The following is a 27507-nucleotide window of genomic DNA, read 5'->3' on the forward strand; positions in this document are numbered from 1 at the left end:
ATGGAAACAAGATCTATGCAGTCATTCTGTGTGTCTGTCTGTCTCCACCCACGTGTCCCTCCAACTCCCAAATAAGCTTTGAACCATTGGCTCAACACACCGGTTGAGGAATATAGGTCTCAAAGAGGATTATGACCCTAATGGTTTCTTGAAAAGGGAAGAGAAAGCCTCTGTGTCCCCCTGAAAGGAAGAGTATACATTGAGTGCTTTGGGTCTTTAATTAGATAGCAGAGAACCAGGTCATAGAAAGACCTTACAAATACCCTGGCTGTCAGGAAGGTCTCACCTTCACAGACGCTGAAGTTTACTATCAGCTACGAGACCCAAGCTCTCAGGAAAGCAACCTTCCTTACTGTTAATGAAGCTACTTGCTCTTTTCCCACCATCACTGCAATATTCAGCTTACACTTCCATTTGCTTAATTTTGTCCCATTATAGTTATATGAGACAATTCTGCTATCGTAAAATTTTTGTAGCCTTTATTTCCAGGAAAGAGGTAGCAATCATACATGAGTTTCTGAGTCCAGCCAGGGGTAGCTAGGTCTCTGGGTTTGATCCTCTCAACTGCAGGAAATCATTTTGTACCAAGGGACAGCTTTGTACATTCTGAGTAGCTTGTCTCCATCTCTGCAGATACAATAAAGTTTACTATTACTGGTAGGAGTTTCACTCATGGTGCCTGCTCTATTATCATAGCATTTGTAGCATTCAGAACAATACTAATGGAAAACTTAATAAATACTGTCTATTGTTAACCTTCTCAAGAAACTTTTACCCATTTCTGGTTATCATGCACTTAACAGACCAAGAGTCAAATGAAGTTAACATGAAGAGAGTTTGATAAATTAATCTTCAGCTTGTAATAAATCTGTAGCATTCCACTGAGGCAGCCAACATGCTGCACTCATGTAAACCCTTCTGCATATCTCGCAGAAGCTGAATTCATTTTGAAAGTGAAACCCTGGCCAATTAGAATGGGGATATAGCAGGGAATCCTTCAGCAGCAGATGTATGTTTCAGAGCAGATGATTCAGTGGAATTTCTATATTGCAGAGCCCTGTGCTGCTCCTTCTGGCCTCCTTCAGCTCATTTGGAAAATAACCACAGGCTTGGCATTTTGTGTCACTGCTGAATTTCAATCAGGAATGAATGCTTTGTTGCATTGCAGAGAAGCATTGTGGGAATGGCAAGGAGGGCCCAACCCCACATCTCAACCAAACTTTCTGTCAACAAGAGATTTCAACACGTTGGGTTTTCAGCAAAACCCTTCTGGCTCTGTGCACGTGCACACATGTGCATTTGGGTACAGGCTGTTGGGTATGAGACCACACAGTGAGGCAAACATCTTGTCAAAACAAGTGCAATGTGTTGAGAGTGGCATCTGTAGGGCAGCTGACACTGAGTCATAGGAATGGAGGACTTTGAAAGATGTGTGTTATTACCTGGAAAAGGTGCAAATATTAACTGACATATAGGGGTGGGACTGGGGAGTTTGTGTGAGACCCAGTAACCTGACGCTCTCTTGCTAACATGTAGCTGACATGAAAGATTAAGTGGGTCATCACACAGCACCTAGCTGTGACTCAGCTCTCTTGGCTGTGTGGAGAGGCAGGTTTTTTATTTCTAGTATGTCACAGTGGTCACCCAGAGCTAGAGGCAAGCCACTCAACCAGCCAAAGGAGGAGGCTGAATAGTTAGGAAATGCATCATATAAAGTCACCTGACCGCTTTCTGCATTGATTTAGCATTTTGCTAGCAATGATGTCACGAGCTGAGTAGGTATTAGACTCTCTCTCAGCACAGGAGGTCTCTAAGTCACCTATTACCTTTGGAGATTTTTCAGAAGAATATGTAAAGGCTAGACACATGAATACTGTTGGCTGTCAGACACACCTGCTTATCCAAAAGCCTCTTCCTTTGCACTTGCAGAAAGTTTGGAGTGAGTTTCTGTGAGAGAAAATGTTGCTCTCCAGCATCTTGTATAGGCACAGGAAATGATTAAGTAAAAAATGTGTAGGTCTAAGCTGCATTGTCCCAGCACTGCACTTTGCACAATGCACTTATTCTTGCACAGAAGATAACACTGTGTTTCTTTTGATTGCAGGGGAAATTGGATGCTCTCTGGGTCTTGCTGCGGAAAGGTTATGACCGTGTATCTGTGATGCGCCCACAGCCAGGAGACAAGGTACTGTGCCTCAAAACAAAACTTTTTTTTTTTTTTTTTTTACAGCTAGGGAAAAATAAAATCCCTCTAAAGTTTCTGACTGCCTTTACCTACGGAACTGAAGGCAGATACTCACAACAGCTTAGAAACAAAAATTCAGTCATGTCCATCAGCTTTGTTTGCAACTGCAGTTCGTGCAGTTTGACTGATACAGTTTCAAGTATGAAAACTGTCCAGGTGCCGTGACAGAAATACTCATTGATGAGCCCTTCATTAAAATCTTACATTCTGGAATAACATTCTGAACATACACATAAATATATATATACACTTTGCTACATAAATTTAAACTTCATGAGCACTTTCACAAAGCAAATTTTGCAGAATGAGGTTTGGACTGTTGTGTGAGAGGGAGAAGTATTCCCATATATTTCTAGTAAAAACTGGGTTCGTGCAAATTTCTATCTGTTAATGTGTGCTTATGGGTGGAAACAGAAGCCATTGAAGTGAATGGACTAATGTCACTTTACAGGAATGATACTATCTATGACAGCAGGATACTATAGAGCTACCACTCATCTCCAAGGTATTAATCTCCTCCTACTCAGTGGAATTAAATGTCTAGGTGCTGCCTAAATAATTTCAGGACAGTTATTCCTGAGTATCTCTAGAGGTACCCAGCTGAGCAGTGAAGTGGCCAACACACACTCATATGTTGTGTTCAGCTCTAAGCACCCAGCAGACACGCAGAGACTTGCAGCTGGAGAGTGAGAGGTGCACCTGAGCTTTGCCAATTTAGTCTGTGATCAAGGTACACAACATGGGTGAATTGAAATCCCCATGGTAGCCATAAGACATCCCCTAACTCCTTGCAATTTAGATAGTTACACCCAGTTGCCCAGGGTTGTTCCCAATCCAAGGGTGGAGATGCAACATTTCTCTGAGCTTCTGTCCATATTCACCTTGTGGTGAAAAATGTCAGTTACATTAATGTCTTACGTGGTCAGTTTACACATCCCTGACATAAATCAACAAAGGAGCTTGGAGTTGCTTCAGGAATATATTTGGCCCAAAGTGTAAGTAACTGTGTAGCACTGTGAAGGCTTCAAGAAACTCAACTGCACATGAAACAAAACGTAATTTTTTGGTGGAGAATCATAGTTCTGTAGAATTTGGCTCCCTGTAAGGTTTTCCATTGAATGCAGGACCAATGAAGTTTTGTGAATAAAAAGGTATAATATTTTATTCCTTTAGGGGGAAGATTTCCTAAAATTTCTTCACTGAGTGTGACATTGATTTCTGGGAGAAAAGTTCATAACATACAGATTGCTAATGCCTGGCAATTTTCCCACAGAAATCATGGTTTGAAGAATGCCTATTCTATGAATAATTTTTTTGACTTGACAAGCTAAGATTATTTACATGAAAGATGTCACTTCTATTTATGCTAGGGAAAATCCAGAGCAGTTTAACTGAAGCTGATATAGTTAACAGCAATTTATATTAGTGCAACTGACAGCAAGCTCCATCCCTTTTTGGTGATGTATCTCTTAGACATGCAGTTCTGTGTCCTGTCAGCATAAGTAATAGTAGAATTAGCCCATACAGGTGTTCTATGATCCAGCCTCGAAGTAAATAAAGCTCTTTATGATTCTGCTGTGCTATAAAGGATCTCTGACTTCGGTGCAAGTATAATTTAGTGTGAAAGAGAGGCTCGCTGAAAACACACTGAGGCTTATAGCTGCTAAAATACCTGTTTCTCTCCAGCTGATTCCTGGAAGACTTGCAAATATTTGGGCACTTTCCTGTGTAGATATGAAGTGCTTCTTGGACTTTCTGCGATGGTAGACTGCTCTTAGAATGTTAGTTTTCCTTCATGTAAACAAAACTATGAGCCTGAGCGTTTGTTGCCTGTGAATGACGTGTGACCCTCTTGATGTTTTTAATCACTTTCAGACTTAAGTGAGCAGTTTATGTTTATTCCTTTGCAGTAGTGACATAACTACCAGGTGATGTCACTCCCAACAGTACAGGCAAAACCAATATGAGAACTCACTGTAAAACACTGAAATGACATTCATTAGTTTACACAGCTGAAATGGCAGAATTAGGCAGGGTTTTCCCCTTCCCTGTTCAGCAAAAATGTGGGGCTTGTTTCCCTACACCAGATTTAAAGTAGGGAGAAGAATCTAGCTTTCAAGCACTGGCTTCAGCTTTGAGATTTCTGAGTCATCTCCCATCTTGCTCTAGACATTCCCCATGATTTGGATGCTGGTTTTAGTCTGTCATACTTCACTTTCTCCTTTGTAGATGTAGAAAGTGATTTTACCAGAGCTGGGCATTAGGAAGGTTGGCTTTACAACATTTAGAGGCTTCTGTGAAAGGGACTGAGAGGGAATGAGGCAATATTACTGTTAACTGAACTACCACAATCTACAATTGTGCCTTGGGAGACAAACTAGTCAGAAAGAAAAGCAAAAGATTGCAAAAATAGTTGAAAAATTTGCACCTCACAAAACAAGGAAACTCTAAGCCCTATTTGATCCCTGCCAACCTCCCTCTATTCTTCTCTGTGGCACTGTTCTTCTAAGAGAAATTTAAATGCATGTCCAAACCTTAGGATACAAATGCTGCATGATTCAGGTTACCTTAAGGCTAGTGGCTTCTCCTAGGTCAGCAAACATCAAATATTATCTCATAAAACACGTTAGTGTGTTGGTGTGATTGGAAACCCAGTGGGAAGGTCAGTGCTGAATTGATGGGGACAGCAGCATGGAAACATCTGCCAGTGTTGAATGCAGCTGTCAGTGCCTTCAATGCAGATAGTCCTGAGTCAGTCTGAACAGTTTGCTTTCCTTGCAAGAAAAAATATCGAGGAAAACGAGCAATTCCACAGAAAATATTTTGTGAAATGAAACCTGTGTCTGTAGGACAGTGTTGCAAAAGAAAAGCATTGGATGTGTTGCACTGAAATGATGGGAAATTTCTACCCATGAAAACAACTGTGTGGCCAGAATCCCCTGCCAGGGAAGTCCAGGCTGGTTTTGATGAGCTTGGATCCAATCCCTGCCATTAGGTTGGACACTTTTCACCAGTATCACAATGAGAGGGCCTCTGGATTACTTATAAACACAGCCCTTCCTCTGAAGTGGATGTTTGATAATGTAAGTTTAATAACCTGTTCATCATTTCCTTCATCCAACCTGGGACATAGTTCTTGGCATCTCTCCAGCTTGCAACAACACTCACAGCAACAGCATTTCAACCCTTTACTGTCCAAAGACAGGACTGTTTTTGTGATGGATGCATGGCCTGTGCACTGGGTCACTTAGTAGGCACATTTATACACCAAGCACACCTGTATTTGGTGTACATACACACCAAGCACATGGTATGTCTGATGGCTGACAGCTAGTGTGAGGAGGGTGTCTTTTGACACAGTGCTCTGAGATATGGCACGTCACCTCCTTGACCTGGTATGCAGACTGAGGCCAACTGGCTGTATCCAACAGGTTTAGATCTTCCTAGTGCAGGACATGCTGAAGAACAGCACTGTGGAGAACATTCATACCCAGGCAACCCTGCACATTCACACGCACACCCCTAGATGCTCTTCCAGCCACGTGTTTCTGGTGTGGGGTTTGCTAGCACTAAAGATTAGCCAGCAGGGTAGAGCTGTAAGAGTTGTTTTGGCAGTGGTGAGCTCAGCTATAAATTCCTGTGGCCTCTCCTTGTGATTCCGAATAGCCCTTTTGGACCAGGCAATGTGGACCAGGGGCAGAGCAAGGACAGACTTGGTCCTCACCAGGATGCAAAACCTTCAGTGGCAGGTCTGTGGGCTTTCATAGCTGTCCACTGGCAAATCTGGATTTGATTCTGTTCTACTGGGAAGCGTAGTTAAAGGAGTGCTCTACCCAGCTCGTCAACAAAGGGGGCCCATCAGAACTGGTACTGACGACTCCAAGCCAGTCATGTGGTTTTAAAGTGGAGGCACAGCTGGTTTGAAACTCCAGCCCTGATGCACTGGCGTAAACCCAGCCTTGCCAATTGCAGAAGACAGGAAGCTTCAGGCAGTCAGATGCAGGGCTTTGAGGTATTGCTGCACAAGGCAGGGCACCTTCAGCTTTCCAGCTTTTTCCTGACTGCCTAACTTCATCCCAATGCCATCCTTTCACAGCATGCTGTGGTGCATGCTGTCTGCTGCGCCATAGGGGACCAGGTCACCCATCACTCTTATCCCAGGTCCTCTGCAGGAATGCTAGGCAGTGGAGGCTGGGCTGGGCACTCTGGTTCGTCTATTTGGCAGTCACCTAGAGGAGTTTCAGACTAACTAGCTCAGTTTCAATCGTACTGTGCAGTCACTCGGTGCAGACTTCACAACACAAGCTGAATAAATACTCCAGAGTGGCTTAGCAGCAAACTAGCATGCCCATGCTGCCAGCTACATACAAACTGCCAGCCATAGCAGTCTTTACAGGATGGACATGCCCTGGGAATGAGAGAACCAGTGATTAGCAAAGCATTGTACAGTAACCAGCAGCCTCAAATGAAGCCACCAGATTAAAAACCCACCACATGATGCATTCTCAGGCTAGATAAATATTCAAAGCCTTGCAGGCAAAATTTATGGCTAGTAAAGAGTAGCCTGAAATTTGCAGATGGGAACCTTTGACCATATGATATTCCTAAAAATTACAAAGAGGAGCTGTTTTGAAAGCAATTTGTACCTCTTTCCGTCTCTTTCCTGAAGAAAAGAAGGAAGCAGTTTTCAGACTCTTGGTGGTGTCAAATGGGCACCTTAATTCACCCACTGGTCCAACATAATAAAGCAAAGCCAGATGAAAAATAACTGAAAGGCATATCTGTTTGCTTTGGAGCCTGAAAAGGAATTGGACTTAATCCCAGGGTTACATCATTTTCATATATAAGCAATCCCTTGCTATAATCAGTTACTTTATCCACTGCCAGCACATTAGCTGAGCTGTTCAAAAAGATCACTTGCATAGAATGAAACATGGATTCAGCTTCAAACCTTGTGTTGACTAATTGTTACTGTTTATTTGCTGTAGCCCACGCAGCTTCCTAGGTACCATACAAATTGTCAAGGAAGACATCCCCTGCCCTGAAGTTCACATTAGTCTGTAACAAGACATTGGTTCGAGGGTAGTAATGACTAATAAATTTGCAATTTATATACATTGCAGTGAATAATGTAGGGACTGTGGCTTAGATTCCAGTCCTCCTCCTCTGTGTGACCTCATTTCTCATGTCTTTGCCTATTGTCTGTTCATGCGCTGAACCCTCTAATCAAGGTTGAGATGCCTTGTTCTAGGACTGTGTCTTCACTGCAAAAGCTACAGTTACAGAAATAACTGACTAGTAAGTGCTGGTTACAGAGTTAGATGTTTCTGGGCAACAGAGGGCTGAGACCTCTTCAAGGAGGAATGCCAGAAAAGATGCCAGCCCATAGCGTGGCAGCAGTCTGAGCCAGAGTCTTACCTGACTTTGACGACCGTAGCTCTGTGAAAGCTATGGCTGTCAATATCAGCAACAGGTCCTGATCAGTATGTTGTATCTGCAACAACCGGCCACGTTTGCCAGAGCAAACCATGAAGCAAACTTTGGTCTGGTTTGCAGAAGGCTTTTAAAAATGCATCGTTTGTTCCAAAGCAAAAGGAAAAGAGAGGGATGTTCAGGACCTGTTTTGAAGTGCACCCAGAGAGGCTGAGATGCACAAAAAGGTTGTGAAATTCTTTTTTTGGAGTCAAACCTGGAAATGGTCTGAAGTTACCAACAGACACAGATGTTTCCAATAAGGCAAGGAAGTCAGAGTCACATGGGATTCCTGTGGTCTTCTCACATTTTCAAGAGACTAGGTTTGCATTCTTGTCAGCATTAATGAGGTTATTTTTACATTCAAAACATCATCAGATAGGGGTGATGTAAAAATATATATATTTTTTAGAAAACTTTATAGCTTTTACCGTGGAGTCATGGAATGCTTGTTTGTGCACATTGCTCACTAAGCACAGGATCCAAGTAATTAGTGTCTCTTCGAAGTGTCAGTTGCATTTCCTTGATAAACATTGTTCTGTCAGGAATTTACGAGGAGATTATTAAAATGTGTTTCAAGCTCAGACTTGGCCAGGAACATCTCAATCTAGGAGGAAATTATGCTTTAAATTTTTATTGCATTGCATTAATTGAATTTTTGTTTTGTGTTTGTATAGGTAAATATAGATATAGCTGGGTATATTTATGGAGAAAAAGTATAACAAAACCATGTGTAATTATGTGTAAAGATGAATCCTACCTAAATTAATGAAGATGCAGGGAGAGGAGCTTTTTCCAGAACTAATATAGTTTTGCAAGTTTACTGGTGAAATCACATAAGGTCATATCTTGTTAGATCTCAGTGATATGGTTCTGGTATAAATTGTGGTTAGTTATGATGAGAGGATGAGGCTACAAAATACTTTAAAATATCCCCATTAGAGTAATCACAATTGTTCTTTTTACTTGTCACTGGAAGAAGTGACAAAGGAAGAATGCGTGTGTGTGTGTATGCATGTGCTGACATAAAAAATTGATCTTAATATAAACAGAACAGTCAGAGTATGAAATAAGACGAGTTTACAGCCAAATTGCATGAATCTTCACTACAGAAAAGCACTGTTTTTTAACAAAAGCTTACAAAACTCCCTCTGCCCTACTATCACACTAATGGTTTTATATTACAGTGAAATGCCAAAACCTCAAATTAACTTGATTTCAGGCTTCGCTGTGAATGTTTTGTGCATCTTAAGGAGTTCAGATGACCACTCTGGATTATATCAGCCATTCATCCCAAATGACCATTTTTTGTGAAGGGCCCGATTCTGCAAAGCGAGTACTTGCTCCTGCATGTGAAGTCCCACTACGTTTCTGGAGAATCACCGGAGCATGCGCTCCAGTGCTGATGACCGGAGGCCTACCTCTACCTCTACATCTGTGTAACAGGGGACAGCAAACAGCTGTCCAACCCTAGCCAACAATGGTCTGGAAGTCTTAAGCCTAGAGATAGATATCTCTTAATTTGTATCCTGCTATTATAATTCTAGATCTAAGATGTCCAACTGAGCTGGAGATTTGTGGGCTACTCTCATATGGCAGCAGAGAGATCTGAGGTTTGGGCACTAGACTGGGAGCTGAAGCCTAGAGTCATTACAGTCTCTGCCACGGGCAGACAGAGTGACCTTGACCAAACCACTTAATCACCTTCCGTTTCTCAGAGGCTTTTCCTGTCCTCTAAATGAGCCTAATCCAATGTATTTCCTTTCCCAAAGCATTTGTGAAAATGAAAGCTGAAACTCGGTAATAAAATTTAAAGGATTTTAAAGCAACAGTCATGGCTGTGGGCAGGGATAGCTGTATTTGCAGCTATGTGTATACGTTTGCACAGTGGCCTGTGGGTTCACGTGGTTACAACATGGTGCTAATGGTACAGAGATTCAGGGTTTGGAGGTTCAGGTCTGTACATTCTAGACCTGTATGATGCTCAGATAATTTGAAGTAGAAGTCTGGCAGTGTTTCTTACATGGTTCATTTTTCTTTTGCAAGCTGAGGCGTTACAAGAAGAAACTCAGCGGGAACTGGGAGCTAGCTTTGCCAAGTCTGTCCACATGCCATCTTTGGCACCTGTGTCAGGAGTTGACCTGTTTCAGCAGACCATGATTCTCACTCAGTTCATGGGACAGCCCTCCTGAGCATTCTTAGCTGAGTGAACAATGATCATTGTGTCTAAAAAAAATGCAGAGGAGCTAAAAAGCAGCCTGAATCATTACGACATTACAGTAAAACTTCCTTCTTCTCTGTCTCTTCTTATGCTTTGGAAAACCTGGAAAACCTTTAATCTGCTGCATGCAATTGGGTATTTCACAAGGGAGATTAGCATTGGCTGCTGTGCCATTTGAGGAATGTGAATGTCTTTTTATTTCTGGCAAATTCAAACTCAGAAAACAAAGTCTCCTTTCCGTGACTTCCCCTGTCTTGTGGAGAAAGCTGTGTACTTGCAAAGACCTGTTTGAGAAATAACTAATTGTCTTTCACTCCCACACAGTGCTGAAATGGAAGGAAATTAAATCTGAACTAAAAAGAGAGGGACAGTGCTGCCACATAGCCTGGGGCCTTGCTCCTTGTTTGTCATAGCGGTGTATTTATATGCTCCAGGCATCAGCTTAAATCAAACCCATTGTGCCAGGTCCTGTACAGATGTAAAATAAAACTGGAATCTCAGCCTTGTTTGAGGTAAGGGGCAAGAGCAAGTATAGACAGATACAATGAGAAACACTGAGACAATGTGGCAGTACTAATTTATTTGAATGCTAAACAGTGGATCTATACCACCAGCTGGAATCATCTGTTAATGTAATTTAAATCTTCATTTAACCACAAGGAACAACTTTTCTTGCTAGTTCATTCTCCCTCAGCACATCTCCCATGCAGCTTGCAAAGAAGGAGCAGTGCAGAGTTCTAGGCAAAACTGAATATGTATGTGCATGCATGCATGTACGTGTGTTAGAGCCTGGAGCAGGCACTGCCTCTGGAGATGGGGCCATAGGAGGGGGAGAGTACAAAACTCTTGCTGGGTCAGAGCAATACCCTTTTGGACTAGTGGGACAGGGAATTAGACTGTCAGGTGTGTCTAACTGTGCAAAACTTGCAGAATATATTTTTGTTTGCCAGAGGACAGATGTCTAGGTAAAAGCACTTAGATGGTGATGTGGATTTCTCCACCTAACTCAGTACCACTTCCCCTCTTGATACAAAGGCAGGTGCTTGTGTTTCCACTCTGGTTCCTCTTCCCCCCCGCATCCTCCCTAGCCCCAAGCATACAACTGCGTTTTGCTCCTCTGAGAAACTGTATGAAACAGGGTTTGTCCAGATTTTAGTACAGCACTGAAACCGTCACAAGTGCTGAGCTTTACTGTAAAGAATGATTTGAATTGAGGCAAGAAATTAGCCTACTTAAGTGTTGACTTGAGATTTTCAGAGCAGTGAGGGACTGGGCAGGCTCTCTGCTTGGAGGAGATTCCTGTGTGGGGCTCATGGCAAGGGCAGCCTTCAGTACAATGAGCTGAGAAACAAAAGAGGTTCCTAGTCTGCTTTAAAGAGCAGAAGGCAAAACAAGCCAATGGAACACCATAGTGCAAACTTTCCTCTGCATGGAGTGACTAGTTCTGCAACTGTGGGGCAAATGAAATAACTACTGGAGTAAAACCCTTACTGGAGCAGTGCAGTGCTAATAATGCTATGCTATGGGGGTAGAATTGCAGAACCCAGGAGACCAGATGACAGAAAACTGGCTAGGTATGTAAATTCTCACAGAAAACATTGCAAATTTCTTCAGTAGGTGTTTAGGTTCTTAGAAATCAGTAAAAACATAGGAAGTGAAACTCTTATAACAGAAATAAGAGGATTTTGATGCAGAGAGAATCACCTTGTGCCAGATGTCTAGAAAACCCATCTCTCCTGTGCATGTTTCTTGCTGAGTGAATGTTGATGTTGCATTTGTGTTGTGTGCCCCCATGCAGCTTCCAGCAGTGGGCTGGACTTACACTTCTTATGGGAAAACAAAGTCGTTGTTTCCTGTGGGATTGCAATAAATTCCTAAAAATAAGCAGCAGCCCCAGCTGAAAAATTTGGACTGTCTCTGGGTCCATCTGCACTGAGAACTTGTGAGGGGAACCCTAGATCTTACATCAGTGATCAGAGGGCCCTCAGAGACTTGCGAGGCACGCAAAGCCACCCAGAAACAAAAGGACCGACAGCAGATGCTTCACCTGTAGTCCAACACACAGAAAGGGATGACTTAAACTACAGCTTAGTTCAATCCTTGGCTTTCCTTGGTCAGGCCCCCATCCTGGATGTGAAAGCACGTGGTACCTGCAGGACCCTGGGCAAATATCCTGCACAAAGTGCAAGAAGAGCAAACAGTGTCAGACTGAAGAGTTAGGATGGAAGTTGTGAAGACAAAGGCACAGTGAATCTAGGAGTGGGACAGTCAGTAGAGTGGCTCATACCATATCAGTGTGTCACACAATAGACAAGTTGAAGCATAACATTGGTAGCATTAGAGCCACACCTCTCTGGTCAGCTGTCCCTGGCATTCCACATGTGTGAGTTCTAATAACTGCAGAGCCCTGCTTCCTGATCTTGTTTTTGTTAATACACATACAAATTCCAAACATGTAAGAGGTATTTCAGAAGAGCCATAGAGAGACGTGGTGGTGCATGGCAGGGCAGCAACCACCGTGGGCGGGTAGCTAGTGTAACTCCAGCTGGCCTTGTGCTGCTCTATGTAACACTGTTCTGCTGCCAGGGCTTCAGTTCTCCCTCCTACCTCTTCTTTAACTGTTGTCCCACTGAAGCCTGCAGGTACTGTGCCGTGTGTGCCACCACTTGCCCAAGGCAAGTGGATGTGCAAAGCCCTGTCTCTTTCAAAGAGGAGTGCAGGACTCTACCAGTAATGAAGAACCCCTTCCTGTATGTCCCTACAAGCAGTAGGCACCTATACTTCGTAAATCATGGTCTACGTCCCACCTTGTACCACCAGTGACTTACAGACCACGGGGAGCACAATAGCAATTTATTTCAGCATTAGTACCAATGATTGGTCGTCAGCCATTATCAGGTTCATGAGGAACTGTAAAGCCCGTTAAGTATTGCTGGCACACAGGAATACTGTTTTTAACTTAAGGCTGCGTTATTAGAGCTATATAAAAAAAACCAGAAGGAACGTAGCAGTTAGCCTGGGCCTTTGCTTGGAGTGCACAAATCCAATGAAAACATACCCAAAGCCGTAATTATTTGTTCATAATTGGATACTGAGGAGCAACTTCTGCCGCACAAACCTCCAGTGAGTTCACTGAAAGTCATGAAATCTGTTTCATTATAGAGTAGCCAATATGGGGAAGGCTAGGTACTACTAATTAACTATGAACATCACAAAGCACATGAGCAAAATGTATCATTCTGGAAAGTCCCCTGGGTCCTCTCATTTTGAATTAGGATTCTATTTTAGAGATGAGGAAATTCAGATTTAAGGTTAATTGTCTGATTTCTTACAATGGTGTTTCAGTGTCATGAATAGAAACCTCCTCCTGAAACAAAGAACAGAAACCAGGAGATATGATTTCAAATTCCCCTGCTTTAAACACTAGATCACATTCCCTTTTCAGACTTGAGAATAGAACTAGCTGTGTGGACTCCCAAGTCACCCCCCCCACGCCTATACGTTGCTATGTAGGCACTTGCTTAATGATTCTTCTTTCTGCAGACTCAAAAATGCACAGGCGCTAATAAGGAACTATTGTTTAACCCATTATTAAGTCTAAGCTAGCAGAGTTCTATTGATAGGTTGCAGAGCTTGAGAACAAAATTGTAACCTTTTTGCACATGCTATTGCTGTGTGGTTTTCCATTAATAGCCATGGAAAAGTTAACCTAAACACTAGCTCTTTTTTCTGGAACTAACAGCTCCAAAGCCAAAAGCCCAGTGATATGCTCATCAGCTTGCAGGACTACTGCAAAGCAGACTGCTCGTTACTGTAAAAGCAAAGCACAGAGCTGGCTCTTGAACTGCTGGACCTCTGTGTCTGAAGCAGGGAGTACCCAGCTCATAAAGGGCAGCATCCCAGTCCAGGGCAAAATTTACCCTAGACGGAATTACAAGGTTATGCCTTTAACATTGACAGTCAGAGATCTGCCTCAGAAGCCGAGGCAAATCTAGCAAACAGGGATGGCAGGGATGGGAATTATTTCTCACTAAACACAGGTAGGACAATATTCAGCGGACAGTAATTCCTGTTTCCTCGAGCCATTATCACTGCCCTGCACAGGGTAATTTTCCCGAGTCATGTAACATGAAAACAGCCATTGAGTTGTGTTCTTGTCGTGCTTACATCGTGGAAGATCCTGTCCTGAACCATGCTTTGTCTTCTTTGCTCAAAGACAAATTGCACCCAGAGAGATCCTCCCCAGATCACTGATTTCTGCAGGCTGCAAGATCCTGCAGGCTTGCTTTTCCTCTCCAGAGGGATGTTTACCACTGCCCTTGATTAGTTGTTCCAGTTATCACTACCAAAAGAATGTGTTTCATTTTTGATTTGAATTTTTCTCTTTTCCTCATACCCAGTATGCTTTGTTATTCAACATCCAGATGAAAGATTACAGTCCTGTGTGAGGCAGTGTCTTTGATGTGTCACTCAGCATTTCTCCAAGACTAGCTACCTCTTTCCAGAAAGACAATGGGAAGAATGACCAGATCTTCCTGGAAATGACACCCATCCCACAGTGTAAATAAGCCAAAACTAGCTCCTGCAAAAGTAATCAGGCCTGTTTGCTGACATACAAATGCCCACTCATCACTGAAAGAGCCACACTCCCGAACTCCGGCATGAGCCAAAGATTGAGGCTATTAAGCTCATTCCCACGCTCGAGTTTGGCAAGGTAGAAGCCTATATCATCTTGTTTCACTTTTTGGAGGAGTTTGCTCTGAATGTTTTCTTTTCAGTAGGTTCCCCAGCTGGTTCAGTCCTGCATAATGTAGCTACAGATATCAAGAACTAGAGGCTGGCAGAGCAATGTGTATTATCTGAGTTGTGGTAGTTCTGAAGAGCCAGGCACAGACAAGAAGTTATGAGTAAGCTTATGAGTAAGATTTCAACTGGAGGTTGAATTGGCAGAACCACTCTTTGTACTGTGGGGCCCTCAGATGCACAGTGCTATATACATAGGTATATGCAAGCTTTAGTCATAAGCAAACATGACTGAGCTGATATTCTAAATAAGCTCTTATTTCAAATTCTGTGAAAGATCTGCGAAAGTTGCAATACTTCATGGTGTTTGAAGTAGTTTATTCTTCAATGTATGCTGCTTTGGGGTTGCTTGAATAGAACAGGATCATATAAATACAAATACAAACCATCGCTTTAACATCTGAATAGACCAAACCATATCAAGGCATCAAAGAAAGTTAGGTAGTTTTTTTCTGCTTCTTTTTTCCTTCTGAATTTAGACAGGATGCTTGTCTGCAGTGTAGGAAACTGCCTCTGATATAATTGGAGTTCAGTGGCCATGTGTAAGATTACTCATCACTAGTTTCAATAACGTGTTTATCATTCTCATTTGGGGTAAATCCCATCTCCTTACTGGCTTCAGAAGGAAACGCCATTTTGTACCACTCTATTCCTGTGAGTTAGAAAGTCAAATATAGTATGGTATATAATACTGAGAGCCCACAGAAAACTCTGGATCTTGCTCCAAACTTTACCACTCTGCAGTATTTTTCACAAGGTCTTTTAAGGTAAACCATAACAGTGCATAGTTTTCAGTGCTGCCTCTGCAATAAGAGACCAGGTTATTAGACCCCTGTTGGAGCGATGATCTTATCAATGGAAGTCTTCCTCTTAATTTTGGGATAAAACAGGTCAAGCCTCCATTTTATTCTCTATTGAGTGGCCAAGGTGGCAGGAATGGTAGGTTTTATGAGCAACGCTGAGTTCTAGGCTCTGTATTTAGTAATGAGACACAGATGGGAATGGTTTTGTTGCGGTGATGTTTTATCACGAAATGAGACAGTTTTAATAGTTGTTTGGTGACTAACAGATACAGAGGTAGCCATATAATTAGTGTGCTTGCTGCAGGAGGCAGTGTTTCCTGGCATTACCAAGCATACTCAACACAGACTGATCTCACTGAGAGAGGCTGGCTAACAAAGCCTAGAAGCTAGTTAACAGTTTCCTAAAACTGTCTCCAGACACCCTTGTGTGATTTAAAAGGCAGCCCACTGCTAGCTCAGGTCATGCAAGCAGGGATATTTCATGCTCGCAGAATCCTACCATGTAGCAGAAGCCACCTGGGATTTGGGGAGTCATCTTGATGGGGGTCTGGAGCAGCAAAACCCCCTGAGAGCCCAAGAGTTCCCCGACTAATGCTGTTCACAACTGACAAAATGTTGTTGGGAAGCAGATACTGATTATTCTCACACTGGTCTTTTCCCAGTTATCACCGTTGTCCAGGCACAAAGGGATGCATTTCTGGACAGAGTTTTAATGAAATACCCAATGCAAAGACCACTTTCAAAAGAGGGGATCCACACCTTTTTGGCTATAGGCAATTTCTCTCTGTAGCCACAGGAGAGGCAGCATGAGCTGTCTGTGCCATTTGGCTCTTGCAGGCTGCGGACAGGCAAACTGCCAGTTTACCGCCTTCCTTTCTCCGTGGAGCTCAGAGCTGCTATCAGATCCACTGTGACTCTCCACTCCATTCCTCCTTCTCTCCCTACTCATCACCCTCACAGATGTTTGTAGAAGTTTCATGCCTGGACTGGGTTCAAATCAAGCACCCGGGATCCTTGGTAGGGTGGGTTTGGCTTGGAGAATTTAGCATTAGTTTCTCACATCCATGTATGTGCTTTGCTTTTAAAGTAGCTACAGTTTTCCACGTCATCTCTTTGCAGACACTAGTGGTAACTCTCACATTTATTTAATATATTTAATGTTTGCCTGTTATTAATTTAGTCAGTATCTCCTACAAGTTTTTGTGCATGCTTGATTCAGAATCAGGTATCAAATCACAGTTTAATTTTTATATGTCTTTCTCCCCCCCATCTCTCTTTTTATTTTTCTCTTCCTCTTTCTCTTCTCTTTATTTCTGTATTTCTTTTTATTTCTTTCTCCTCTTTGTCATAACAACAAGGTAAACCAGGATATTGTTTATGGAAAGTCTGAATTACTAACGACCCATACAAAACAACATTAAGGATCATATCTTTTCCAGTGCCTCTTTTTAAACCCAGGAGCTCAGAAGCCGGTCCCAGTGTTTTATGATCTTAAAATGTTGATATTTTTCCAGGTATTAATTCCAGTTTGATAGGAAACCAAGAGAAACAGAAACATTTTTCATCTTCACTTCAGAAAAATGTGCTCCATCTTCCTCTGTTAAAGAGGTATCTTTCCAGTACTGTGGAGGGCATGCCACTGCTCTGGGACCGACTTCCCTTTCCTAAATTACCTTTCCACTGTGCCATGTGTGAGCCTCACCCTGAACAGCTGGAACCACAGAGAGCAGGGCTGAAATGAAACAAACAAAAAAAAGCTTCCTCCTAGTTTAAGTCCTACTGTGATGGGGGCCGGAGAGCTAGCTGGTTAGAAAAAAAAGAACTACTGCAGTGTCCCAAGAGAAAGGTCCATTCTCCCAACAGCTGGATTCAACATGCTGAATCCCAATCAATGAGTCTGTGCAGGTAGAGGTCTGGGCAAGTCATTGTGCACTGTGCTCTAAGTGACAGTCCATCTCCCAGTTAGTTTCCAGACTCAGATAAAGGCAGAAAGAGAGGCAGGAGGAGGTGGGAAGTGGCTTGGACAAGGCTCTGGAGTTCCTAGGAAATGCCACAGCTTAGCTGAAGCATCTGCTGCTCTTTGCACCTCTGCTTGCCAGATCCGTGTCCAAGACATAAAAGCTCCAGCTCACTCTCTTGAACGCTTAGCAACCACCACCCTGTGCTACAACCTCAGTAGCCTAATGTCCCCCTCACCCCACATCCCACCCTTCTCTTTCAACCCTGGCAGCGCTCCTCAGTCAACCAGATGTGAAGAACAAAAGGAAAAGCTTGGATCAAGTGTGCAACCCTACGGCACTCCACATGCAAAGAGCTCGCAGGGTGAGGCCCGTGGTCAGAGGAGACGAGCCTCCCACGGCTGAGTGCTTTGTTGTCCTAAAGGCAGTGCTGCCTGCCTTCATCCCTAAGACAATTAGCTGTTGAAGGTGAAAGAGCAAGGCCACTCCAAGCAGAATTCATTATGCATATGCCTGCGAGCAGTACTCTCTAGAAAAACAACATAAAATGCGAGAGTGGATTGCCTGCACTGATTTTGCTGATTCCACTAAATTTCAGAACTAATAATGTCTCCATGTTGCTTCAATTGTCTCTTCTGAGGCACAGCTGTGACTCTCCCTCTGAAGCATTGTGGCTGCAGAAAGGGAAATAAAACCTAGCCAAGGCGTTCAACACTGCAGACTTTTAATATACAGCCTGTTTTCTATGTTCATACATTCTGTATCTCCAACTACTCTTTCCCCGATAAAAAGACTAGTAGAATTGGCTCCTCTTATTCTCAAAGCTGTGGTATAATCTGGTTAAGGAGTTTCTTCTCCTGGGTTCAAAGGTGACTTCCATTTAAGGATGCAAAGTAGCATTAGTGGAAATGGGTTCATTTCCTGTCTCCTGGATGTTCTGCCACCATCTTCCACATCCACCCCATCTAAATTTGAACATCTAAATGAAGAACCTCCGTGGATAGCCAAGAGGGGCTCCTAACTGGTGGCCACTGCGACCCTCCTAAAATCACAGTCGTGTGAAGGTCCTTATGTTTCTACTGATTGTAGAGAGATCCTGCACTTCTCTTACCTGTAGTATGTCAGACACTCACTCTGGTTTTGCATCCAGATCCCAAGGCTGAACAAGGCATTTGGGCCCATTTATTTAGGGGGTCTGTTACTGCTCACATCAGCTTCTGTTATCTGTGGGATGAAGTGAACTGTGCTGGCAATGGAGAGCCCTGTAAAAGCTTGAATGGATGGGTGATTAGCCAGCCAACTTGATCTTCATCCAGACAGTTTTCCAGATAAAACAGCACTGAACCACGGAGGAGGTCGACGATGCTGATGTTTTATTTTTCTATTGCAATGGCATGGTATAGAGGCCAGCTGTGAATCAAGGCCCCCTTCTGGTAAGTGCAGGTGGGAAAACACATCCCTTGCCACGCATTTCAGAGAAAGCCGGGTCTTCCAGACCTCTAGGATTACTTGTTTGTGGTCACACTCTGGCTAGCACAACCTCTCCTCTTTTGTGTCTGTTATCAGATACAAGATGAGAGCCCTGTCTAACATCCAGCTTTTTGGTTAAAGTAGCTCTCTTCCTCCTGGGTCTGCTTTGCATTTGTACCCAGGGCATTAGTAAAACGTTTTCTGCCTCTCATGTGCAATGGCATAGTAATTCATTTCCTGGATATCTCCTTGTCATTCAATCTGACAATTCTTCTCCCCTAGGAGGTGTTGGCTTCTCTGTCTCCTCTGAGGCAGTGTAGCTGCCAAAGTCCATCTCAGTCCATCTGGACTGAAAACTCCTATCTGGCATTCTCCTCCCCCATCTGCATGGGTGAGAGAAATGTCAAGCAATGAAACACAAGAACTCCCTTGGTCTGTCAGTTCACGTGAAAGGAGGAGAAAGCCTGAACTGTGTATCTACCCTTCACACATGTTGGATGCCCTGCAGAATTACCCGTTGCACAGTAGTAGAAAGTGTTGCCAAACAGGTCACTGTCAATTCGCTGCAGAGCAACTGACCCAGGCAGAAAAGGAAATAGGAAGAGATAGGGAATGGTATGCTTGAGCTGAAAAAAAGGCACACTGTATCTTGTTTTAAGGGGAAGAAGGTTTGAACTCTGAAGTTAGACCAGCATAATGCACAAGGGAATGGGGAAGATGTGTCTGATGAGTACAGTTACATGCTATGCTAGCTCTGGGTCAAGTCTGGCTCTCATGTCTGCACTCCCATGCTGTCTGTTCTCTGGTCTGCATCTGAGCAGCTTATGCTCAGACTCCAGTCCAACTACTTGTTCAGACCAGACAGCATGTCCAAGAAGCCCGTGTTAAAGCATAGTTATCAAGGACTATGGAGAAAAAGAGTGCTCTAATTTCAAAGCAACCCTATTACTCGAGAAAAAGAGTTATCATTAGTCATGGATATAAGTAGTAGTTCATGAACACAGGCTCACTAGGTTGTAGCTGATTACAAAAATAGTGCAATCACAGTGCAGCTATACATTGGTATGAATTGCTAGCACCTTTTTTATGATAATGGCACTGCTGATCTGTCCAAGCCAGTTTTCATCAATAAGAAGTCAAATCTTTGCCAGTACACAGGATGTACAGGATGTGCTCTCTTACCCTTTCAGACCGTGCCTTGGGCATTGCCATGAGTATTAGATGGCTTTTAGTCCTCAAGCCCTGCCCCAGCCCCAACCCCAAAGATTTCTGAGCTTCACTGCACCTCTTGAATGCTCTTAGGGCGGTGCTTAATTCGGTTTGGATCAACAGCACCATAACCTCACCCCTGGAGCATCCAGACAGAGTATCTCTCCACACAAAAACAATTGCAACTTTTTGTTCTCTGGCTGGGATTCCTGGACTGCTGCTTTTTGTTCAGGTTTATTTTATTTTCAACGTAAATAGAGAAAACAAAACTAATGCAAGTAATAGTTTGAAACTACTAAAGTCGCATTGCAGGAGATGTGGAACTAGAACAAGGAAAACATTCTCATGGGGTTTTTTTCTGAGTAGAATTGGTTAATTTGGGGTTCAGACTTTCAGTCACTCAGCAGGCCTGCCCCACAATATTTACATAAAATCACAGCAAAGTGCATTAAAACAACGTTAAAGCAGAGACACCAGCCCACAAAGAGCAAATAGAACCAGGGACGCTCTGAGATGAGACAGCGGTGTGCTTATTTCAGGCTTTCCTCTCCCTGTGGGATGGTGCCCCCTTTTTGGTCAGCACCAGAGATGCTGAGATGCTGTGGAGGCAGTGCAGTGTTTCTGGTCAGGGGCATTGCCCACTCTGGCACTTCATTTTGTATTGGCATTTTGTCCTGTGCAAGGGATGGAGAACTTGTCCCCACCACACAGATGCTAATGGTAGCACAGAGTACACAGCAGCTGTCAACCCTCTCCTCCCTTTTCACCTCTCTGTTGTCATGCTGTAAGGACAAGCCTTAACCGAGAGAGCATTAATCCTCAAGGAGGGGCATTACCACGGGTATATTCATGACCATTACATGGGTCTCTGCTCTGCCCCAGAGCCTGATTCCTCAAGGACAGCCTGACTTGAAGCCAGAGGTTCTTCCTGCTGCCAGAAGGCCAGGGCCAAGCTATGCAGAGAGGGTTCAACTGCCACTGCGCTCACAGCAGCCCTGAGGTGATGCTCTCATCTTGAACTTGATGCAGTTCAAGGCACTGTGAAATCTTTGTTTTCCTTAAATGACCTTTGCTTGCACAAGACAGCCTGCATTCAGCTGTGGGCTGCTTTGCATACTTCATCGCTTCAGCAAGGAATTCACTTTCTTCTGCTGAATGGCTAAGGCTCAGACAGATGTTTCTTCATATCCACAGAGCATGATGATATAATTGGCAGAGCTCTTGGAGAGGAGCTGTCTGTATCTCTTTATGTGTCAGCCCCTTCCGCACCAGCTCCTCTCATCCCTGTCAAATCCTTCTCCAGCATCATTCTGCCTTTCTACCAGCATCTCCCTTACTTCACTTTGGGTCCCTCTTCTGCAGAGCATTTGCCCTTAGGCTGGGTACAGCAGGGAGAAGATACAGAGCTGTGCAGAGGATTAAAATGGCTGATGTTGTTACCCCAACAGATCTACTCCAGCCTGCATGGGCTCAATGTTCCCTTTGGCATTTTTTCACTATGAAAAACATTTACTTTGGGAGAGGAAAGAGGAAAACAGAAGATAAGCTCACTCACAAATCCAAAAACAAAGTGTGGACTCAGAAATCCTCTAGTGCCTTTTTGAATGATTTCATATCTAAAAGAATGAATCCATAATACAATAGTGCTGATTCTGACATTTGAGTATTTACTGTGGGATCTTTCACAGGTGGAAATTAGGAAAAAAAAAAAAAGAACAGCTTGGAGGACAAAGGTTTTATTTAAAAATATACAACAAACTGTAGCTTAGCACTGAAGAGTGAGAAAAGCAGTTTATTGGCTTCTTATGAGCACTAGAATATCAAGACATCCTAATGAAGAATGGATTTATTTCAGGAAAAATTCTGAGCAAGAAACTGTCTTAGTTAAACAAATCTTCCCTTTTGCGTTGTCGGTAAATGTTTAGAAATAGGACACAAACCCCAGGTATTTGAAGGAGAGAGAGGTTCCAATGGTGCAATGTCCAGATTTCATGCTCTTGGAAGTTTAAGACTGAGGTCTGGGAAGAGGCATCTGTAGAGGCAGGGACCACGGGGTCGTGCACTGACTCAGGCACCATCTCTGAAGAACAGGAACGGCTCTTGCCAGTTCTTGCAGTTTCAGTATGACTTGAAGTACATGATGCTCTGTTTAAAGATCCTGAAGTCAGAAAACAGTATGAGAGGATTTCATCCTCCTTCACTACAAAAGCTGTTGTTAGGGTTTAACCTCTTGGTTGCTCAGCACAGGACTTGCTCTTTTAACATCTGCCTCTGAGAAAGAGAGGGAACAAAGCAGTGTGCCCAGGAATACTTAAACTGACATCAGATTTGCACACAGCCAGGAAGGTCTCTCAGCTGTGATGCCATTGCCTCTATCAGTAACTGTGCTTTTCCACTTTGTTCTCTTTTGTTTTAGGGCCGTTGCATCAATTTCACCAGAGTGAAGAACACAGAGGCCCCACCCAAATACCCGCTCAACAACGCGTACCCTCCATCATCTCCACCTCCAGCACCCATCTACAACCCCCCGCCCCCAGCTCCAATCTATACCCCACCTCCACCCAGCTCATCTACACCCCACACCCCATCCCCATCCTCCACGCTCCCACCACTCCCCCCACCGCCCCAAGCCCCACCACCCAACCGGGCCCCCCCTCCATCTCGGCCCCCACCTCGCCCAACAGTCTAGGGGGTCTGCCTTACTCCCGTCTCTTCCACAAGCGTTTGAGAGGCTTTTTCAGCAGTACTGTATCACATCCATCTTCCGGGGGGGGGGTGGGGGGGCTAGAGGAAGCCGGACCGTTTTTGAAATGGGTGACAACAGAATGAACGACTTTGTAGTCGTCTTTCTCCTGTAGTTTTCTTTTATTTTTAAAATCCCTTGTGCATCAGTGCCACCAAACTATCGAAGCAAGAAAAGCCAAGAGACTGCAAGAACAAGGCAAATAACCTGAGTTCCATTTCAGCAAGGATCTCCCCCCTCTTTGTTCCGGACACTTCCCTGTGCCTTACCATGGTGATTCCAGGATACGTTGAGAAAAAAAAGAATGAATAACTAGAGTAAGCTCTCCGGAAAGGCAGTTTCCCCAGGGAAGGACTGCAAAAGACTCTTCCAAGTGCAGACATCCCAGCTAGCTACCTGGAGACAACTGCACGAACTTCACAGTACAAGACTTAAGGTATGACAGAAGCTGATCACATCTCGCTCACATGCCAGCTGCCAAGCAAATAATGACAACAGCAGGTCTGCAGGTACAGAAACCCTTGTAAATCTGAAAAGAATTGATGACAGGCAGCTGTTCCCATGGACCATGAATTGGAGAAGGGAAGGTATTGTCATCTTGGAGGATCTGGAAAGGAGAAGGGGTAGGTCTCTGGTGTCTGGATTTGCGTATGTTCATGTGTGGAAGTGCAGGTGAATGAAAATGGAGTGCCACTAGGAAAAAAAATTACATGGAAAAATAAACCAGTCGGTATGTCACAAGGCTTTGATCCCATCCCCTGAGGACAAGGAATAAGTGACGACAGGTCAGCCTTCAGTGCTCCCAGTGGGACAGAGGAGTTCATAAAAATTGAGCAAAGGAATCTGGGAAAGTTATGGTTGACAGAAGAGTCTTTGCATTCAGTTTAGACTAATTATGTCCATCTAGTTAATAGCTCTGCAGTTCAGCAGTGTAATTTAATGCTGGTTTCCATTTTAAAAGGAAAGTTTCTGAATATAAACAAGAGGTTAGGTATCGATTTCTCTAAATCCAGTCTGCTTGGGCTTCTTGTTATTGTCAGTTTGAAATGGTTACCACTGATGCGTTTCTTTTTTTTCTGTAAATTGCATTCTTTCACCCTAGAAATGTTTCCACATGGATTTTTATTTTTTGTTTTCCTTTCCTGAATAAGTAGCAGATGCCTTCCAAACTCGTAGTGAAGAAGAGCCAGTGTGCTTACTCACTCTTGTCAACTCTCAACAACATCACTTCTATTAGCAGTTGTTGACTAAGGCAAAAACCAACACACCGGACATGCAAGATGGGAATCAGTCTTCCAAGAAATGCACTGGCTGCATTTCTTCATGTTTTCCCCTTGCCTTCATGGGACCCCCATCATCTTCCACAATATTGCGTATGCATATCTTCTATCCTACAGCAAACCTTCTGAGCACCTGCCTTTGCAACACAGTGCTAGAAATAGGTGAGATCACTCAGCACTTCAGTCAAACCTCTGGCTCTCTAATTTACTGTCCGGATCAGTTCTCATGAAATAACGCTGGAAATTGCGAAGTCATAGGAGGTAAACTGTCTTTGTAGCTGCAGTTCTATAAATACCTAAGGGTTCTCATAATCATATCATTTTTTACCAGATAAAGAAATGCTTTGCCAAGTACTTACTTCAGTGCTGTTGGAAATATTAATTCTAGCTTCTCTAGCAAAAAAGAAAAAAGGAAAAAGAAAAAAAATGCTCAAGGAGGAAAGGGACAAAAAAGACTCAGTGGAGACTTGACCTGGGACACTTTTGGTAAGGACATTTGTGAATGAACCCTTACCATGAGACTCAGTCTAGTTGTCATTCACCAGCCTTACCCACTGCTAGGTCAGTATGTCATCTATAAGATGAGATAAATACATCAGTCATGATGGATCTGAAGACTCGATCTACAGCCAAGGCTGGCTGTTCTGCAAAAAGGATGATTAATTCACCCACAACACTGTTTTGTCTGCAGGCAGCACAGAGCAGTCCCCAATTAGGAGCAAAACCAACACTTTTGCTACTAGCTATGTCAGATTGTATCAGCTACAGGCCATGGTTAGTTCAGCAAGATGACTTTGTGATTGGCAGGTGGGAGTGGGAAGCTTTTAACACCCTGACACAAGTTTAGTCAGACTCCCTCTTGTGATGGATGGGATCTAGTTAAATAGCTGTTTGATATGGTTTCATGATGAACGGTGTAAAAACTGGGAGTACTGTAATACAGGATCAATAGATAGTTCTCTTAACAGATCCTCAGTATTTTGAAAAAGTTTGGAAAGGAAATTGATTTTCAACAATACAGCATTGAGAAATTTTTTTAAGTGTTAATTAACCAATAAATCTAAACCTACTGCTGGGGGGGGGGGGGAAGCAGTGTATACTCCATGACTAAAGCTAACTTCTTGCAGTTGTATATAGAAATTTTCATTCTCCCTGAACTAAAGGAAAAAATCCCCTACAGTATTAAAGAAGCAAAATAAAACCTAGATCAGGCTAGAAAAATCATAATTTTAAAATAGCCCCTATGTAATCATCCAGTTTATGAATAAAAGACAAACTCCAAATTTTTTGTTGTACATATTGTTACTGCATGCTTACCATATGTTAGATGGAAGCATTTCCTATCCATTGTGGATAAAAGAACATTTTTCAAGTTGTAGTAAATTATTATAAAGCCAATGACATTTCATGGCATGTTATCGTATCAAGCTGTGCTTGTTGTATTTTTTTCTTTATGGTTGTATTGCTTTTTGATAAATGTACAAATATTTCCTGTAGTGACGAATACCTATTTTACATAGCATTAATTGAAGCACTAGAGCTCCAGGCTATACGCTGCCTTGATCCATTGGCAAAGAGTTTTGCACATCGACCCAGGGTGGTATATGGCCAGAGCATAGAGGGTAGAGACAACAAAATGGGTGTGGGGTAACTGGATGCTGAAGCAGAGCACCCATGCTGCTTCCAGTGAATTGGTTTTGGTGGACCCTTGCTAATGTTCTCAGAAAAATTAGAGCACGGTTGGTGGCAGTCTTTGTACCTGGTCTTGTGTTTAGGATCGACCTAATTGTGGCTGCTAAAATGGCTTCCCAAAAGTACTGCACATGCTTTTAAAAATCATACTCCTTTTATGCTGGTCCCTAAAGATTAACTTAAGAACTTAACATAAGGCAATCAAGAGTGAAAACTTGGTCCTGAATTTAAATCAGCTTCCACTGACAATTAATGCTATGTAAATGAGGTTGAATTAGCTGGTGTACCATATACTGATATATGGTACCCTATGTATTCTCTGTCTATAAAACTTTCCTAGAAACACATTACACAGGCTATCAATCCACACTAGCCAATTTTTAAGTAAACGTTCATTATAGATCAAAAGGAGTTGAGTGGCACTACATCTGCTCTGCAATTTCAAAAGACTTCAGCAGGTCTCACTGTTTACTAGTTGCACATGCTCCTATATAGGCTGGTCTAAACAGCAATAAACAGATGTCTGATGGCATTAAATAAACAGTTTTTCATTTGCTCTAAATAGGTCACTTTGATTACTCCTGTTGTTTTTCATTTATGTAAAACTTTCTGTCAGTGTGTCTTGCAGCCTCAAAGGACTAAGCAGCTGCATTTGACAAAGATTCCGATTTTTTTTTAATTGCTAAAATGTTAAAAATTGTTACTGGCTGTATTTTGAAGCATTCACCCACATGAACTTAGCGGTCATCCGAATTCTCTCTATACTCCTTAGCGTGTGAAGGCATCTTCTGTCACTGTTTATTTGGGGGAAGGGGGGGAACGTCTGGCTTCTGAGAGCTCTGGCAACATTTGAGGGTAACCAGTCGGTAACATTGCCTTATATGCAGTGCTGATGCAGCAAAGGAAAAGAAACAAGCCTTCTGTTTTGATATTGAGTTACATTTTGTCAGTTCAGCCAGTGCTGTGCAATGATGTTTTACTCCCTTTGTTTGTTGCATGTGTCATTTGTTAAATTCAGTCATTACTCTTGCTGACCTTGATGTTATTATTAAAGAACTACACAAATTTGTGTTGAGCTCCATAAGATTCATTGACTCAGAAAGTGAACAAAAGCAGGAGGCAGGAGAACCCTGGTCAACAAGTTTTCTCATAAAACTGGCTTTCTGTCATCCTGGAGAACTCAGACTTGGTGATTTTCTTCCTGACAGCACATTCTGCCTGACACAAAAGCTATTTTCATTTGGATGTGACACAGCCTAAACTGTCTGCTCCTCTGCTGATACCCAGAGCCTCGCGTTCCAAATGCAGGATAACTTCTCATTTCACGCAGCTAACTTGGCAATCCTTTAACAAAGCATAACAACTACTAGAAATAACTAAGCATGTTTCCGCTCACATTTGCTAATAGTCCTTTCTTCCTCTCTGCTTAACTATCACTAACTCATCTGGATTTTGATATGGTTGGAATATTTTATTCCATAAAGAAGATTAACAGAGCATGAAGAAGTTCAGCCTCAACACCCTGCCGTCTTTCAGCAAAGCACGCAAGCCCAGTCTTTTTAGCTTCCTCTGAAAACGTGAGCTAGCAGTTTCCTCAGCACATCAAACCTT

General features: G+C 43.0%; 1 protein-coding gene across 2 annotated transcripts in view; it reads left to right on the forward strand.

Annotated features, from left to right (window-relative positions):
- The window catches only part of ANTXR1 (ANTXR cell adhesion molecule 1), a 113077-nt gene extending 86114 nt beyond the window's left edge, over positions 1-26963 (forward strand). For both annotated transcript variants that reach the window (XM_075043697.1, XM_075043699.1), the window contains exons 17-18: positions 2105-2185; positions 22598-26963. In XM_075043697.1, the coding sequence (XP_074899798.1) occupies positions 2105-2185; positions 22598-22870 (354 nt within the window). In that variant the 3' untranslated portion in view covers positions 22871-26963. The remainder of the gene's footprint in view (positions 1-2104; positions 2186-22597) is intronic.
- The last annotated feature ends 544 nt before the right edge of the window (positions 26964-27507 follow it).

This window comes from Buteo buteo, chromosome 12, assembly GCF_964188355.1.
Source record: "Buteo buteo chromosome 12, bButBut1.hap1.1, whole genome shotgun sequence".
NCBI lineage: Eukaryota > Metazoa > Chordata > Aves > Accipitriformes > Accipitridae > Buteo > Buteo buteo.